The 19,000-nt window shown below is 35.8% G+C and overlaps 1 protein-coding gene across 1 annotated transcript in view; it reads left to right on the top strand.

Annotated features, from left to right (window-relative positions):
• LOC131873924 (pentatricopeptide repeat-containing protein At3g12770-like) overlaps positions 1-4,595 on the top strand; it is a 24,562-nt gene extending 19,967 nt beyond the window's left edge. Inside the window, exon 4 of the mRNA XM_059217101.1 lies at positions 4,449-4,595. Coding sequence (XP_059073084.1) covers positions 4,449-4,595 — 147 coding nt within the window. The remainder of the gene's footprint in view (positions 1-4,448) is intronic.
• The last annotated feature ends 14,405 nt before the right edge of the window (positions 4,596-19,000 follow it).

The following is a 19,000-nucleotide window of genomic DNA, read 5'->3' as shown; positions in this document are numbered from 1 at the left end:
ATCTCGTATGCCAAGATAGTCAATAAAAGCTTCATCATTTTGGAATGTGTCAAACTATGCAGGTCCTTCATGGTCCCAGTCAATGAGTTGGTGGTGAACAAGGGGAAGGCCTTTGATGTCTTCGAAGTTAGCGGGGTTAAGAGTGAAGATGCAGTTATATTCAGGTATGTCGAGGTAGTTATCGAGGTCATCGTTGGCACTCTCCTCATCAGTCTTGATTGTGAACGAATCCAAATTATCATCACTATAGCACATTCTGGGACAGGTGTTCTCATTCTATGTGATTTCAACCTAGGACTTAGAGGCAAGGACTGTATGGGATCCTCCGGGGTTGTTTCTTGACCAACTCTGAATTTTTTATAAAATTCCTCTTCTTCCGTGGGTTCATTTGGCTCTCTGAATGTCTCGGTGAGCTCGTAGTCACTGGAGGATTTGTCTGAACCCCATTCCCATTCATTGGAGTCTGTGAAATAGCGGTTCTCTTGTTGAATTTTGGCAGCTTTGATTTGTAATGCTTCTTCTATCTTTTGAGTATGAACCTTGGAAGTCATGAAACCAATTTCTTTGATGCGTTCCTTTTTGAATGTCAATTCAGGTTGTAAAGGTTCAATGATGCCTTCTTTTCTTAATCCTAGAGGACTTTTTCCATCATACCCAATTTTTTGCAGAATCTTGAACCCTTTACCATACTTTTCACATTGTATGCTGATATGATCTTGTTTATCATTTTCAGGGTTTCTGTAAAGTATTTTGTATAAGTCTACTTCTTCCACTTCTCCCCATTTTTGGAAGATTGTAGGATCCCATTTAAGTGTAATGATAGATACTTGCTTAGTAGGATGTGGCCGTCCATATTCTTTTGGTGAATTAATGACTTGTTGTAAGTACATGGTTTGATTCAAAGTGTATTCACCCATGCCCTTGTCCTGGAATTTCCCTTTAAGCTCACCTTGTTTTGATGTCGAAGGTTTTAATGACTCTGGATCAATGTATGCAGAAGAAGGAACAACTTCCCTATTACTTGGGATGATCGTTTCAGTTTTCAGTCTCAAGTTATTGCAGTATATGAATGGATTAAAATCTCTATTAACTATTATTTCAACTCCATTGTGAGGAAACTTGATGCATTAGTGATATGTAGATGGGACTGCCCTCATTTCATGAATCCAAGGATGTCCTAGTAATATATTATATGTGACATCTAGGTCTAGGACTTGACAAACCACATCCTTTATAACTAGCCCAACTCTGAGAGGTAAGGTGACTGTGCCTTTGGATGAACGCTCTTCATCATCATATGCCTTGATGGTAATTTTGTTTGTAGAATTCACAACTTTATCAAAATATCCCAATTGTTTAATAGTGCTCAATGTACAAATGTTCAGACCTGCTCCTCCATCTATCAGGACTCATTTTATTCGATGTTTGTGTATGAAGGCTTCAATGTGTAATGGTGCATTATGTGGTTGACTTATGAAGGCATCATCAACTTCTGTGAATGTAAGGGAGTGTGGAACGGAAATGTATCCCACCATGGCTTGAAACTGGTCCACATTTAGATTAGTAGGGACAGCTATGTCTCTCAATATTTTGTCAAGAATAGCTTTATGTGCGGGGGATATGCGTAAGAGCTCAAGGATGGAGATGAGTGCGGGTGTCTTCCCTAACTGTTCTACAAGGTCATACTTAGGCTTGGTTGATGAGGAAGCGATGTTTTTGGTTGTTCACACCTTGCAAAGTGAATTTACCTCGACGGTTTGTAACATGACATTCAGAGGTAGGTTCGGAAGAAGATCCAATGCCTTTCAGGACAATTTTGGGTCTTTGGGTAGAATTCTCAAGCATTTTGTCCTTGATGATAATGGTAGAGACATAATTGTCCATCGAGATGTGATTAATAGTTGAATCATAGTTATAAGATACTCTAGTATAGTTGGTCTGGTCATCTGTGGCTGCAACTTTTCCCTTGTCATGTTTTGGGAATGGTTCCTTAAACATCTCATGTTCTTGATTGGATGAGTGTCCCTCAATCTCAATGTCACCTCTATCAATAAGATCTTGTATGATGTTCTTCAGTCGATGGCAATTTCCTATCTTGTGTCCTTTGCTTTTATGAAATTCACAATATTCATCGTCATTCCACCAATTTGGTTTAACCTTTGGTTCATATGGAGGCAAATCTGGAATTGTTATGATTTTGTTTGCCACTAGCTTTTTGAAAACTAACTCAAGTGGTTCTCCCAATGGAGTGTACTTCCTTTGTGATCTGGAGAGTATTCACTTGATTGTTTGTAGAGCTTGATCTGGAAAAAATGATTTTGGGTCATACTGTATTGGCATCAACAACATCATCATTGATTGTGTTCTTGTTTTTGTTCCAAAATCTTGGCTTATCTTTTCCTTTAAAGTCATCTTTGTTTTCCTTGAATATCTTAATGACTCCTTGTTCAATTAGGACCGTCTTTGTTGCTAAGCCTTTTTCCTTGAAAGTGGACAAACAAGCTTTTCTTAGGTCATAACCAATGTCTTTGTTAACATTCTAGGTGAACATCTCTACCATTTGTTTATGTGGAATTTCACAAGAGCATCTACTGGCTAAATTCCTCCATCTTTGTAAAAATGATTAAAAAGACTCTCCATCTTTTTGCTTGGCGTTACACAAAGTAGTGACTGATATGTCTGTCTCCATGTTGAAGGAGAAATGTTGAATAAATGCCTCTGCTAAGTCACCCCATGACTTAATACTAGGTGGAAGTTCGGAGAACCATTCCATAGCTTGATCACCTAAGCTTTGTGGGAATATTCTCATCAAATATGTCTCTTCTGCTGCTACATCAATGCAAGTTGTGAAAAACTTTCTTATGTGTGCCTTAGGATCCTCTTTTCCTCTATACTTATCAAACTTGGGCATCACAAAGTGTGTAGGAAAAGGAGGCATTGGAATGCTCTTGTAAAATGGATAAGGACATATGTCTCTCATTGTGTAAGTTGGCTTCGGTGTATTTATGTCCTCCATTTTCTTTTGTAAGTCCTTGATTTGCTGTTCCAAATTGTTCTTAGGTGGAGACTGACTTCTTGGACCATACCCCATGCCTGAACCAATGTGTGGAGGAGGAGCATGTTGCATATATGGATGATATTGATCATACACATGTTCATATGGAGGAGGTCTATAATGATGTTGTGTATATGGACCACTTGGTATAGAGTCATGTTGAGGAATGGAATATCTGCTTTGTCCATGTATACCATACTCTACAGGCATGTCATGTTCTATTGTGTTGCCCCCAAATTTGATGCGAGGTTTCCTTGTGTCCAAATTTTGAGCATGCCTTTGAATATCCAATTGCTTTGGTGGTAGGTCTTTAGCATTAGCTTGTGCTTGAGTGTATTTTTCTGCATAAGACTTCCATAATGGTCTGTGAAGATGAGTATCATATGCTTGACCATTTGTGTATGGGACCTTTAGTTTTTGAAACAAAGATGATGGTGATTCAGGCACAAGATGTGGTCCTCTATTGCCTCCACTATTAGGCCTCCTTTGATCCATGTTGGAGTGAGTTTGTTGCAAAGGTCGAGTTTCCATTATTTGAGACATATCAAAATCATGAGGGATCTTGGCTCCACTTTGTGCCATCACTTGTAAGAAATATTGTCTATCTCTCCTCATTATTTCCTCAACCAATCGATTGAAATGGGGATCCATAATGGTGTCTTCCACCTCTTCTGAATGTACTAAAATTTTATCCATATTGTCATTGTGTGTATCATTGTTGTTTGTAGTGTCCATGTGGTCAACATTTGGAATGTTCCTATAGGCATCCATGTCAGGTAATGTAGTATGATTAGAATTGAAAAAGATATCATTGTCATACTCATAAGAACTCATGTTTATGGACTCTTGAGCCTCTTTAGCTTCTCTCCTAGATTTTTGGAAACGAGTTTCAACCATGAACTAGGTTTTGACCAAGATGTTTGAGACTAGATGAAAATGGAAAGAGTATGGAAGACCAAGAGTTGGATGGAATGTAAATGAATCTGAAGTTTACTTGCAATGCCCAAAGTGTAAGACCAAGTATGTATGTAGTAGAGTAGGTGTGGCTTCCAAAGAGATGATAGTTTCTCTTGATGAGGTAAGTTGAACTTGACTCTAAGTAAGACCAAATGAGACCCAAAGGTGATAGACCTTGATGAGGGACCACTTAGCAAAATGTTGTTGTATGTAGTGTGTTGACAAAGTATGATGAGGACAAGCAAGTAACCTTTTGACTCAAGTTTAGACAAATGTGAATGTAATGTAAGGTGTAAAGCAATAATGGATTTTGTGAGACCCAAAGACAGGTTGAATGCTAGATGAAAACTTGAAGAGATAACCTAGGAAGCTCAATAAGTCCAAAATTGACTGTTCTTGTTTGCTAAATTATGAAAGTTTTCAATCCTGAACACAGACGTGCCTGTATATTTCACAGACACGCTTAAATGACAAAGACACGGTTCTGACAGACACAGATGCATTTTTGAGATTTTTTAATTGCAAAGTTACTCAAAAACATAGACACGTTTTTGCCCTTCACAGATGCGGTTATATGACATAGATGTGGTTCTGTCAGACACAGACGCATTGCTGCAAAATTTGTGCAATTTTTTCCAATCTGTGAAGTTGCTTTGTTGTGACCAAATCTGAATGTTTGACTTTTTTTTTTCATGACAAGAGGACACAAGGTTGATGAAGACTCAATGTTTGCAAGTGTGTTGTTTGATGTAAAATTGTTTTGCATACACTTGAAGACACAAAAGACACAATGTTTTGATGTTTGGTCTTGAATGTTTGATTGTTCAAAATAAGTCAAGCACAATTCTTATGGCTGGCCAAGACAATAGTTGTTGATCCCACATGGAGTTTCCCTTGAGGCTATGCTATTCAGAGCGGATACTTAGATGCTTGATCCCATTGGCTCCACCCTCAGCACTCACTTCTTGGGGCAACGAAGCATTAGTCCCCACGAAAAATCCTCGTGGCGAACTTTGTATCTCTACTAAGAACCATATGTGTGTGGGCCACTACCAGAGGTCCGACCTCCTGCCCCAACAACTAGAAGGATTTTGGCTTCTAAAACAAAAAGGTGCTAGTAAGGGCATTCGCTCATGTGGCCACACATGCGGCACTTTCAGCTCTGTATATACAGAAGGCTCCCAGCCGGTAGGGGTTACGCCCTACAAATGATCAAATAAATTTGATCAAACGGGTTTATGGGGAGACATAGTGTCGGTATGAACTAATCAACACACATTATTCATAGCTTTCACCATGAATACAATTATTTATAGTGGTTTGGAAGAAGATGGCTTTTCTTTTGCTACCACTTGGGTCGTTCTCTCCTCACTAGTAGTCCTAATGACCACACAGGGAGACAGGCCCTCTAAAGATTAAACAAAAAGATCCTATTGCTCAAGACACAAAAGACAATGATTCAATTTTAGTGCACCAATTGAGGTGTTTGTTAGTCTATGAAAACATGGCACACAATAAAATCAAAAACCCCTGCCAAGGTCCTACAACAAAGATTTTTTAGTAGTTTAGATTGTTTCAAATGATCACCCCTTCCTGTAAGCACACAAGTTAGGTAAATTTTAGATCCAAAAGACTGTGAAAAATAGGGGCCTTCAACAAAACGATTTTTCTTTCAAGACAAGCTGCACCAATTCTGTTAGCTAGATCTGAAAATGTTAGCTCAAAATAAACTAGATTTGAAAATCCAAATGACTAAAAACTGAATCAATGAAACCCAAAATGAAACAAGTGCACACAGACGTGGTTACCACAAAATCAAAAGCAACTTTTGGACACAGATGGGCTTAGATGAGACACAGATGTGGCTCCAGAACATAGACACGACTTCTAGACATAGACGCACTTGAAAACCCCACAGACGCGATTTCCAGAATCTGCAAAAAAAGTAAAATAATGTCAAGGATGCAGACGCGACAGAAAACCAAAAACGTGATCCGAAAGTACGCAGACGCGAAAATATCAAAATGCTATCGAAAATGTTAGATCTGCAACTTCAAAGCACAAAATCTGCAACAAGGATGTTAAATGCAAAAGGGACAAGGGTCCCACCGGGCGTGCCAAAATGTATACAGTGAAAAGTGGAAACAACAATGTTGAAAGACTAAATGAATTCAACCACAAAACCCTAGCCTAACAACAACAAAGATCCACCATAACATATGAAGATTACCTAAGACAATGCAAATCAAATGAAATCACAAAGATTATACCATCACATGTCCAATAGGGTTTGAATCTCCATTCTTCCTATCTCCATTGATCTTGGTTGATATATTTGTTCTCAGATTTTATATGTGCACAAGAGCTCAACAAAGAACGGAAATGTGGTTGCAAGTAGGATCGCATATGAAAGTTCAAAAGCGTAGTCAATTGATCAAGTAGTTAGGCAGGGTTTGATAATGAAGGAAGCATCTCCTTATATAGAAGACACTATAAGAAATGGAGGGATAAGATTGAGAGGTGTAAAAGAGGCCTGTTATGATTAGAGGGTAGGTAAAGAAAATAATAAAATAATGAAAGGGGGTAGGTAGTGTATGAATTAAGAGATGAATGACATGTGTCATGGGTAGAAAAGGCTAATGAATTAATTAAATAAATAAAGATTCATTTAGTTAATAGAGGAAGTGGGATCAATTAAATAAATAAGATATTTATTTAATTTAAGAAAAGGGTAATTTAAATAAATAAATGTATTTATTTAAATGAGAAATAAGGCTAGAAGAGGATAAATGAATTAATTAAATAAATAAATATTTATTTAATTAGACATGACAATTTTAGTTGTCTACAATACGTAAATTGTTACTCATGTATTTAATGGCTCAGGTAAAGATCATTTAAGGAGGAGCAAGTTTACAAGTTGCTTTCTTGAGTGGTTTGGAATATATTTTTCTTATTCTTAAATGCTCCCTTGATCCAAGGAAGAATTTTTCTTATTTGTTTGAGCATTTTAAATGCATACAATTTTTTTTGTTGAATTCAAATGTCAACATTTAGTTCTAGGGTAATTTGTAAAGTCTTATATATGCATATTCTTCAAATTAATGCATAATGGTGGTGAAGCCATCTTTTGTATACAATAACGTAGAGACACTACATAGTGTAAGCTTGGACTTTAGGCATTGATTAAATGATTCATCAATTACAAATCATTTGTATCACATGAGGCATTATGTATAGCATATACTTAGACTTTAGGTATTGGTTTTCCTTTTGCCATGTTACAAGCAATTGATCCAATCAATTAATTTCTTCTTGCAATTTTACTACAACATCCTTCTCTAAACTTCTTTCCTTTTCACATCTTCTATTGTCTTGTTAGACAACTTTATAAGAAAATTTGAATTTTTTGGAGTTCTTCATTGTCTAATTTAACTTCCTTCAATTCTTGTTCAAGGTTTTTATTTTCACATCATAATTCAGATTTCTCCATTTCTAACTCCTTTATCCTTGCTCTAAATTTTGAGTTAGACCTTTCAACTTTCATCGATTTTCTTTGAAAAAATCTTTTACACACCCTAAACACTCATTTTAATTGTTGAATATTCCCCGTTGATACATATTTAATTTTAAAAGAATTCAATTTTTTTTGCTTCTCAAACTTTCAACAACTTCTTCTCTACTATAAGCTCCCTTCTTAGGCAACAACAACCAAGGTCCCACAACAAAACCTATATTGACAAAAAAACCTTAAACAAAATGTAAAGTTTAATATTTTGTTATATGTAGTCTACCTTGGTATGATGAAATAAGAAGGAGAAACTATATATATAATAAGTATAAACCAAATCAAAATAGATTACATTTATTCAAATATATACATCCATAACATCATGTATTCATATACTCTAATGTTTTACACATGTCTTATTATCCATCGATTATGATTCACACACACACACACATTTCATACTTATTCTCACATATATATTTAACCCATTTATTCTACACATGTTTGCACTCTATTCCACACTTATATCCCATGTTTCCCTCTTTATATAGCCTCTTAATTCCTTTTCATAACACCTTTCCATTACATCCTTTCATAATAACTCTTAATTATCTTATTCCCATGATTTTGACTTTTATTCTATAATATTTTACTCTTTTATAGCTTATTTAGGCATATTAGAGGTGTTTAAGGCTATTTAAGGGGTACCTAATGGATATATGGGTCTGGAAATGACCCAGATGACATATATGGTTCCTCACAACCCTATTTTAATATGGGTTTTTGTCAATAAACATCTCTAAATCACTCTTTTGATTATGTAGAGGCCACATATTGGTCCTCTGTGGGGAATCCCCTATTCTCTTAGGTCTATTTTGAAGACAACATTTCATGGACAATTAAATTCAAAGGTAGAATAAAGGTTTTTCCAAGTCTATCTCACAATCAACACTAGGCTTAAGTGTGTGAGGTTGAATAAGGTTGGATCTAACATTGTCTAAACTAGATCTTTTAGTACCTTTATGTTTTCAACAACTTAATTGTTGTTCTGTTTTATTTGGTTTAACTACTCTTATGTTGTTCTTTTGTAACAAAAAATGAACCCTATAAAAAAACCCAACTTACATTAATAAAAAATAAATCATAAATTTTATAAATTATTTTTTTTAATTTTTAAATCATGAAAAAAATGAAAACTTAAACCATTACTATCTAAAGATAAAAATTTTAATGTTTCCATCTTTATAAACGTTCTACTTGTTAATCTTTTAGAGAAAGGTGAATTTATGATAATGTAATGTAGTGGAAATAGGATTTGCTAGTTTAAACATGCAAACTAGGAATCAAGACCATTCACATCAACATCAATTAGAGAATAATGAATAGGCCCAACTTCAAACCCTTAGGAGAGTTGGGCACAATGATTGAGTTATTCTCTTTTGAGTTTTTCTATGATTGGATAAGATGGAATGAGAAAATGCAACAACTAGATATAACGACGTAAATTTGACAATAATCAATATGAATAATAAGCTAAAAATATATATGCAAAGTCTAAAGACAAATTTGGATATAGGATTTAGAAAGGAAGTTGTGTTTGTAATTTGAGTCTGAAAGTGCCGATCAATGTGGCTAGGCATCACTGACATAGATGTTTCTATTGTAAATTTGGTAAACAAATTCTGGATTAGGATGTCACACAAATTACCTCCCTAATTTTGTTAGAAAAAGTGTCAGTCACTATGGCTAGTTGCTAGTGACCATATTTTTCCGCTTCTTCAAAGTCTAGATTTTTTTGTCTTAGTTTCTAGAAGTTCATGAATATGTAATCCAACCTTGCTAGATTTGAATCCCACACACAAAAGAGAGATACAATTGTGTTCGGTTGTATAGGGGCTTACCTCATTTGGACCACAAGTAGGAGTTAACCTCCACTAGTAAAACAATGGCGATTAAGAAAAGAGAGCTTACCCTTGGTAGAGGAGAGGCTAAATCTGAAATGAAATGCTTGAATGGAAATGTTGAATTGAAATGATTATACCTTTGATTGGTGATGCAATTTTCTTTGGATAAGTCCTCCAAGTTTTGATATAATAACATAATAAATCATAAAAAAATCAATCAAGAACATATACTTGAAGACAACTTGTTGTAGCTTGATACTCTTTGTACTCAAATATGCTCTTGTAGGAATTAGGACTGCTTAAGAATGAATTTGCTAGATGTTAAAATGAACTAGAGATGATGCCCTTATATCTAGGGTTCTTAAGGTATTTTCACTTTTAGGTGGACTTCCAATGGTCATATACGAAATTCAAGACCAAAATTGCAAATGGGAAATCTGAACTACCATGGGCTGAAAATTTGAGGATTTTTGGTTGGTCATTGTGGCTAGATTGTAATGACCTTACAAGTGACCTAAATAGGTTCCATAAAATCATTTAGGTTCCCTAGATCCATTTAGACACCCTAGACCCATAAAAAATGATCATTTAAAAGGTAGCAAGGAATGTTGGAGTTTGTGATATCAAATCAAGCCTTAGCTTGAGTATTTGACTACAGTAGGATGTGATAGGGCCTATATAGGCTTGAAAATGACATAACATAGGACACACTAAAGAAAAGGCCCAAAAAGGAGTGTAAAATTGCAACGAGTTACAAATTATGACACCACATATAATAAGAAAACCAAAATAGCTATGCTGAGAGGTTTTCTTACAATCACAACCCAATGGAATATTCCATGTAAACAAAAACCAATTTAGAATAAATTTGATGCTTGAAGATAGTTAAATGTATTAAAAGGTCTAGTGGAAGAGTTGGTGGATCATAGGAAGCATTTCAATTTATTTTCCTTTTGGGTGTAGTTGATGATAAATTCACCACTCCTGAGATGGAGAATAATTTGGTGAGAGGATTTACATGTAGAGACCGAGAGTTAGTGCGATTTTCAAGTATGTATTTTTCTCTGTAATCATATTTTCTATGCAACATATAGGATAGGATTAGAAAGATACGACGATGGTTATTCTATCTCAAACTTGATTGTCATTTGTTTTTTTATAACAATGACATTTATTACAAAGTTTCTATATTTGGTAAAATACCCAAAAAAAGGAGTCATCAAATTGTTGGAAAATTGATTGCTCCTAAGCCTCATATTAGCCACCTACCTATCATGAGAAACTTGTTGACTTTTTAGGATCTTGATCCCTCTTGCTCTTGATGTATTTTGGAAATGAGTTTAATTCTCCTAGGTAAGTTTGAAATTTGAATTTTGAGTTGAAATTAGAAGTGGACAACAAGAGACAAATAGTAAGAATGTTGCAATGGATAGTTAGTTTGGGTTTACGGGAGAGAATGTTTTGAATAATAGTTTCGAGAAAGAGGAATATAAAACAACAACTATGGTTGTGAAGAAGTGTGCTATGAGAAATAGAAAGATCCAAACAAAATCTAAGTCAATGTGAAGCTCCACCCAAGCAGGGTAAGAAGTTATGAGAAACTCTAGATTGTGTGTTGTTGGGTGTAGCTCTAGTTCACTGCAACTAAATTAGTTTGTATGAAATATAGTATTTTGAGTTTGAATCTATTGGTAAACATTTATTTTATGATTTAATAGAATAGAAATATTGTTTATCTCTAGCTCCATTTGTTTTGGGTTTTATTTTATATGTATTTCTAGTTGATTGGGAAACAAAGCAATAATATCTATCATTTGCGTTTTGTTTTTAGGAGTTTAAATACTAACATTTGTGTTTAGATATTTGAGTTATAGACATGGTTGAAGAGATAGTAAGAGTTCACAACAACCACTATCATTTCATGGACAAATTATGATATCTAGGAAAATAAGATGAAAACCATTATGTTTACAAATGATTTACAGGGGTTTGTAATTAATGGTTTGATGAAAATAAGGAAAAAAACTGAGAGGGGGGGTTGAATCAGTTATTACCAGAACTTACAACAAATTACAATAATCTTAGATCTGATAATTAATAGTGAAATAATAATTCAACAACACAGCATGAACACATATAACACCAAGGATTTTGATGTGGAAAACCCCAGTCAAGGGAAAAACCATGGTGGGAACCCACCCACAATATGATGATACCCTGTTAGAAGTCTATGAAATGTTACAAAGGGGAATGCACATGCAGTCAGGAACACTTCGTAGAGCTCACTACACAAAAACAACAAAGGAAAACAACCCTGGGAAGGTTCATTTCCTTACAAACAAATTCAGATCACTTCTGGAATATTATGAACTGAGAAATAGCATCCTCAATGCTTGGTTATAGTTAAAGTTAAGAACCTAACATCTCTCATACTTGTTCTCTTCTTCTGATCGATTAATACATTATTCACACATTCCAAACACCTCTCTCACGGGTAAGTGCACCAAGATGGTGAACAAAAAGGGGGGTATAAGTGGCCACTTTAATTTTTTTCCTGAAAACAAGTAAACCTGAACTTTAAAGAGATATTTGAAGGTCATGCACTAAAAACTAGGAGTTGAGAAAATAATAAGAATTGTAGTGCTCCGAATCTAGTTTCTAAACTACTATTTTAAAAATAAATTGGATAAGATGAAGAGGGTCAAACCTCTCGTGCATGAAAAAATGTTCCTGATTTTTTCAGAAAAAACATAACATAGTTGTTTTCATGCACTGCAAAAAATATATAGTTAGATTTAGTATTTTGCAAAACATTTTGGAAGGATGATAGGTAAGAGTGAGATCTAGAAGTTGTGTATTTTCTTGTAATTTTCCGTTGAGTATTTTTTTTAAATGATTTTTTGAAGTGACCGCATCCTAAAAATTTGGTACTTGTTTGTGTGTTGGGCATAACTTGCATCAAAATAATCGAAAAATGCAAACTTATTATTTTTAAAGTGTGTAGAATGTAGTGTAAAACAATAATATTTAATTTATTTTGAATTTGGTCAAGTAAATCAAAAGTTATTAAAAAAATGGTAGACATTTGTCTGTGAGGACTGTCAAGGCACTAGTAAAGAAAATTAAAGTTTGCTATGCTAATGTTGTCCAAAACTAGAAAAATTTAAATGGTCAGAAAACTGAGAAGACGTGTGAGATTATGGTAGTAATTTTAGAGATACCCAATTGATCATTTGTAAACTTGATGATGACGAAATCATGAAATCATGTTGGAAGATGAAAAAACATGTAAAGGGACAAAAAGGGGGGGGGGGAATGGGCTTGCAAGCCTTAGGGTCATTTTCCAACCCTCTTACCATGTGAAAACCCACACACGTTTTGAAAAACAAAAATTACTATTCATAATTCTCCATAACCTGCACGGGTTTTTTAAAAAAAAGTACTATTCACAGTTCTACATAACTCGTACAGGTTATGAAGACATAATAATGTATGCTTGTAAACCTAGCATTTACTATACATATGCATAGACAAACATATATAATATGTGTTTATGTATGTATATATGCATATCTATAATTATACACACACACACACACACACACATATATATGTTTGTATACATGCATGTCTCTCTTCTTTTCCTCTCTCTCATATTCCTTCCCCCATCATCGTCTCTGTCTATTCTGATCCCTAATTATCCTCCTTGAGTTCTATCTCATCTCTCTCTTCCTCACACTTCTCTCTTTGTTGAGTCTCTCTCTCTCTCTCTCTCTCTCTCTCTCTCTCTCTCTCTCTCTCTCTCTCTCTCTCTCTCTATCATTATCCTATCCTATTCTCACCCTCTCCCCCTTCTCTCTCTTTCTCTACCCTCCCCCCTCTCTCTCATTATCTTATCCCATTCTTTCTCTCGCCCTCCCCCTCTCTTGTCCCTCTCTCTTTCTCTATCTCTCTCTATCCTATTTCCCCCATCTCTACCCTCCTTCTCCCTCTCTCCCAATATTCTCTCTCTCCCTCCCCCTCTCTTCCTCTCCCCCTACTCCCCCCCTCTCTCTCTCTCCAATATCCCTCCCTCTCCCTCTCCCTCCCCCCCTCTCATTTTCTCAATCTCCCTCCCTCCCCCTCTCTCTCCAATCTCCCTCTCTCTCCCTCTCCACCTCTCCTTTTCCCAATCTCCCTCCATTCCCCTCTCCTTATCCTACTCTCTCTCTCTCTCTCTCTCTCTCTCTCTCTCTCCCTCTATTTTTCCCAATTTTTCTCTCTCTCCCTCTCCCCCTCTACTTTTTCCAATCTCCTTCTCTCTCTCTCTCTCTCTCTCTCTCTCTCTCTCTCTCTCTCTCTCTCTCTCTCTCTCTCTCTCTCTCTCTCTCTCTCTCTCTCTCTCATTCTCTCCCAATCTCCTCTCTCTCTCTCACTCTCTCCCCCTTGCCCTCTCCTTATCCTATTATCCCCCTCTCTGCCATCCCTCTCCCTATCTCTCCCAATCTCCTCTCTCTCTCTCCTCCTCTCTCCCCTCCCCCTCTCCTTATCTCTCTCTCTCTCTCTCTCTCTCTCTCTCTCTCTCTCTCTCTCTCTCTCTCTCTCTTCCTCTCCCCCTCTCCTTTTCCTAATCTCCCTCTCCCTCCCTCTCCCTCTATCCCCCTCTCGCTCTCTCTCCCTATCCCTCTCTCCCTCTCCCCCTCTCCTTTTCCCAATCTCCCTCTCCCTCTCCCTCTCTCTCCCTCTCCCTCTCTCTTCCTCTCCCCCTCTCCTTTTCCTAATCTCCCTCTCCCTCCCTCTCCCTCTATCCCCCTCTCGCTCTCTCTCCCTATCCCTCTCTCCCTTCTCTTTCTTTCCCTATCTCTCTCCCTCTCTTCTTATCCCCTTTTCTCTCTGTCTCTATCTCTCTCTATCTCTTTCTGCCTCCCCCTCTCCTTATCCTATTCTATCCATCTCTTCCTACCCCCTACTCTCTCTCTCTCTCTCTCTCTCTCTCTCTCTCTCTCTCTCTCTCTCTCTCTTCCCACTTCCTATTTGGTTCCTAGTTCTACATAACCTATACGGGTTATGCAGAACTAAGGCCAAAACTTCTAGTTCTGCATAACCCGTAGGTTTCTAAAAATTTGAGGAACTTTTATTTTTTTATTATAAAATATAACATTCCTCAAAACCTGTAACTTTTTGCCTTTTTAATTGTTTTTTGCTAACACACTTTTGAATTTCCAGAACACACACAGGTTATGATAATTTTCATTTTGCTTTGCATGTGGCCACTTTTCTGTTCACCAGCTTGGTGCACTTACCTTCACAATTATTATTACATTTATTTATACATGACATTAACCTTGGAACAATATCATCAAGGTCGACTCAACACATATCACCTAATTATAAAAATATAACCATACATGCTAAAATATCACATGTGGACCAAAACAATGTTGGCTAAGACATATCATGGACCTAAATCACCATCTCGAATACAAAGCACCTCCAAGAATTAAGCATCAAACATCCACAACATGCTACAAGCATCATGTCAGTCAAAAACATGAAGAACACCACCATATGAAATAAAATCATCAATAACACACTCACCGATCAATGCGGACCACCGATACAAATAACACATGATCTAGAAACATCCACAAGCATCATAAATTATTGCACCAACGCAAATTACTAGAATCACATCGTCATCATACCGAACTTCAAGAACATTAACTGAACTGACTGTCAACTTGGAAAAATCACTTGTAGAGCACCAAATCACAAACCACTTGAATTAAGGACACAAACCAATGTCCCAAACATATTCCCAAATCCATATAGCAAGATATTACAATGCAGATCAAAATACTGAACACTGGCAAAACTGAACGACAAAAAAACTAGCCACAACACAGATACACATAACTCACTCAAATATTCACGCAAACCTTTGAATCTTGCACTAAATCAACTAGAGATATTTATATATAAACCTTTTAATTATCAAACACTGATCATCAATACACAACATAAACTGACTAACTAAATTTCACAGTGACACTACACTAGACAAAGAAAATATGTTGACAACAATGACAACATATCTCTTAAATATCATTAAAGCACATATTTTCAAAAATCACCCAAACATCCAAGAATGGTTTCATAGATATTCATAACCCAACTTAGTTTGCATCACTGAGAAACAACCAAAAGATCCATTTGAAGGAGACAAGAAGAAACAGTGCAAAAGCCATCAGTTTGATAGAGCTAACCTTGACAAAGGAAATGTTTCAAGAATTTAAAAAAACCAACTATGCAAAGGAAGCTTGGGAAATCCTCAAAACTAGTTCCAAGGAATTGATAAAGTCATATTAGTGAAGCTCTAATGCTTCAAATATATTTTTAGACTCTTCAAATGAAGGATAGTGAGTCCATTTTTTATTTTCACACAGGAGTCTTTGGTTTGATAAACTAGTTGAGAACAAATGGCAAAACCATAGATGAGTAGAGGATTATGGAGAAAATCCTCAAAATTATGGCCTATAAGTTTAATGCAATAGTTATTTTCATTGAATAGAAAAGGACCTATCAAATTTGATGGTGGATGAGTTTATGGGTTCACTTCAAACTGATGATAGGTTTGTAAATTCTTCCCAAGAACAAGTTTGTAAACCTTAGACCAATGCAAGAGGAAAAGTAAGAGGTAGAGATAGCTTTGGACAAAGTTCATGTAGAGGCAACACTAGATGAGAAAGTTCTATAGTAAACAACTCAAGATAGGCACACAACCATGAGGGAGAAAGCAACTCTCAGTTTGTAAATAAGCAAAGATGAACAACTCAAGTCAAAGGTATGATAATGACAATGTTGAATGTTATTAATATCATTAGTTTGGTCATTATCCAAGTGTATACTAGAAAAAGGACTGTAATCAATCCTAACAAATTGCAAATATGGCTAATGAAAAGATAGTTGAAAGTGATTAGAAAACAACGTTCATTATGCACAATATTGGTGAGCAAGGTAGTGATGAACTATGGTATTTGGAAGATAATTGTAGAAACCACATGAGTGGTAATGAAAGTTTTTTTTCATTTATTGATAAAAATGTCAAGTTTGAGATAAAAATGGAGAACAATGGAATAGTTCTAGTTGTGCGAAAATGGTTTGTTATGATTCCACCAAGCAAGGTGAGAACAAAGAGGTAGACAATATTTATTTTTCCCTTAGTATAAATATTGTTGAGAAGTTTTATTTGCTTGGGAAATCCTCAAAACTAGTTTCAATGAATTGATAAAGTCATATTAGTGAAGCTCTAGATGCTTCAAAGAGATTTTTAGACTCTTCAAATGAAGGATAGTGAGTCCATTTTTTATTTTCACACAAGAGTCTTTGGTTTGATAAACTAGTTGAGAACAAATGGTGAAACCATGGATGAGTAGAGGATTGTGGAGAAAATTCTCAAAATTATGGCCTCTAAGTTTAATGCAATAGTTATTTTCATTCAAGAGAAAAGGACCCATTGACATTGATGGTGAATGAGTCTATGGGTTCACTTCAAACCCATGACAAGTTTGCAAATTCTTTCCAAGAGCAAGTTTTTAAAGCTTAGACCAATGCAAGAGGAAATAAAAGAGGTAGACAAGGATAAATTTAAGAAACCCCCCCCAGGCAACTGTGTAAAATCCTGGCAAATCAGACATTATTTTTGTAGGGAAATTTTCATATCGATGGCTAATTTTTTTTTTAAATGAGGAAAAAATAATTTTGTATTGGTTATTTTTTTTCTAGAGTACGAAAATGCCATAAATTTTTGGTGAATAATACTTTGTTCTATGGGGAAAATATTTATTGTGGGAGGTGAATAATTATTGTTAAAAGGAACAAATATATAATTGTATGAGCGAAAAATTTTACTCCGAAGGAAAAATTATTTAAATGTATTGGCGATTTTTATCCACCACTTGAAAATTATTTAAATGTATTGGCGATTTTTATCTACCGCTTGAAAATTATTTAACTTGTTTTGGCAAATATTTTGTTATTTATGGTACAATGTATAATTCATTGGCGATTTCATAAATTCATTGTCATTAATAGACAAGGCACATCACATCACATCAGTACATCACATCACATAATACATTGAGTCTAGACTCTGCACGATGTATCAATAAGCGCGGTCTCTTTGACACGTAAAGGGTGACACATACCTAAAATCTATCAATGATTTTAAACCGTTCGATGATTATAGATCAATGGCTGAAGTTTTATTTCGACCCAATTTTTTGAAGAGAACATAGCTTACCAGAAAGTGCTCGGAATGGAATTGGATTCAATAGACATGTATCAAATGTCATGAATCACGATCGATAATTTTGTTCATTTAATATATATCTATTCACTTACGGCAATCCACTCTGTCCCCACAACTTCCAATGTGATACTTGCCAATTTGGTACTGGTTCATAGTTGTTTCCAATTTCACACACTTGTGCATTTATGGGAAAGATTTTTAGAGGTACGAAAGATTTGAAATTTTTTATAGCAGTTAATACTATTAAAGAAGTAATTATTACAATCAAGAGCTTCAACAATTTATATACAATCTCTGCTTCTTTGATCTTCAGTTAGACTTTTCCATTTGGTAGATAAATCGTTAGAGCTCACGGTATTTTAGGTTTATAGGCTCACTGCTCAAGTTGTTTAATTTGTTAATCTATTTTCTCAAGATGGACACTCCCATCCGCTTGAGAAGCATTTCTACAAAGGACCAGAGGGCCTTTCTAGGCTCCGTTAGATACCCAACCCTCCAATCAATCTACAAGGAGGTTGGGTCATTCACCAATGAGGCTGTGCGAATGGTGTTGGCCAGAGAATTTCTGCGAAACAAAAATATGTACTGTGTTAACATAGACCTTACATCCCGCTTCTTAGCGTCTCTTCTAGACTTGGGAGGAGACAAGGTGGATATGCTAATGTTGTTGAGGAAGGTTTTTAAGGAAGACTTCCTTGTAGACGACATTACTCTTGTCATTCTTGCAGAAGTAGGGGTGGGGATCCCTTGGGCGAGTGATTTATCCAAGCTTCTCCTGCTTGACCAAACACTGCCATTGGCCAGGCAACCGTTTCTCCTAAACCTAAATGCAGAGCAGCTAACATGTCACAGAAAATGGGTGCGGATTAGCAAGGACTTCCTCCGAAAATGGTTCCTCCTAGACGACTTTCCAAACTACATGTGGCTTGAAGAATTCTCTCAGCTTATGCTGTCTGAAGAATTCTACATGGAAGGAGAGCCAGATTCTTAGGGAAAAATTGTAAACAATTCCACTACCTACATTTTTTTTTTCCAATGTCCTTGAACCCTAACAGGCTGAGTGCCAAAGGCTCACTCATTTTGGCTTTTAAGTTTTTGGGGGACTCAAGTCTCTGACGAAAAAATTGTAAATTTCAAAAGCATAAATAATTTAATGATAATTTTTCAAATTCCAGTTTGTTTCACTTTTCCTCTTACATTCTTATGGATATAAAAATGCTTTCTATAATTCTATTTCATTTTTATTAATTAATTTCTTTCAAATTCTTTTTGTATATGAGCTA

This window comes from Cryptomeria japonica, chromosome 3 (genome assembly GCF_030272615.1).
Source record: "Cryptomeria japonica chromosome 3, Sugi_1.0, whole genome shotgun sequence".
NCBI lineage: Eukaryota > Viridiplantae > Streptophyta > Pinopsida > Cupressales > Cupressaceae > Cryptomeria > Cryptomeria japonica.
The sequence above is the reverse complement of the archived record's forward strand: the minus strand, read 5'-3'. Positions and strand labels throughout refer to the sequence as shown.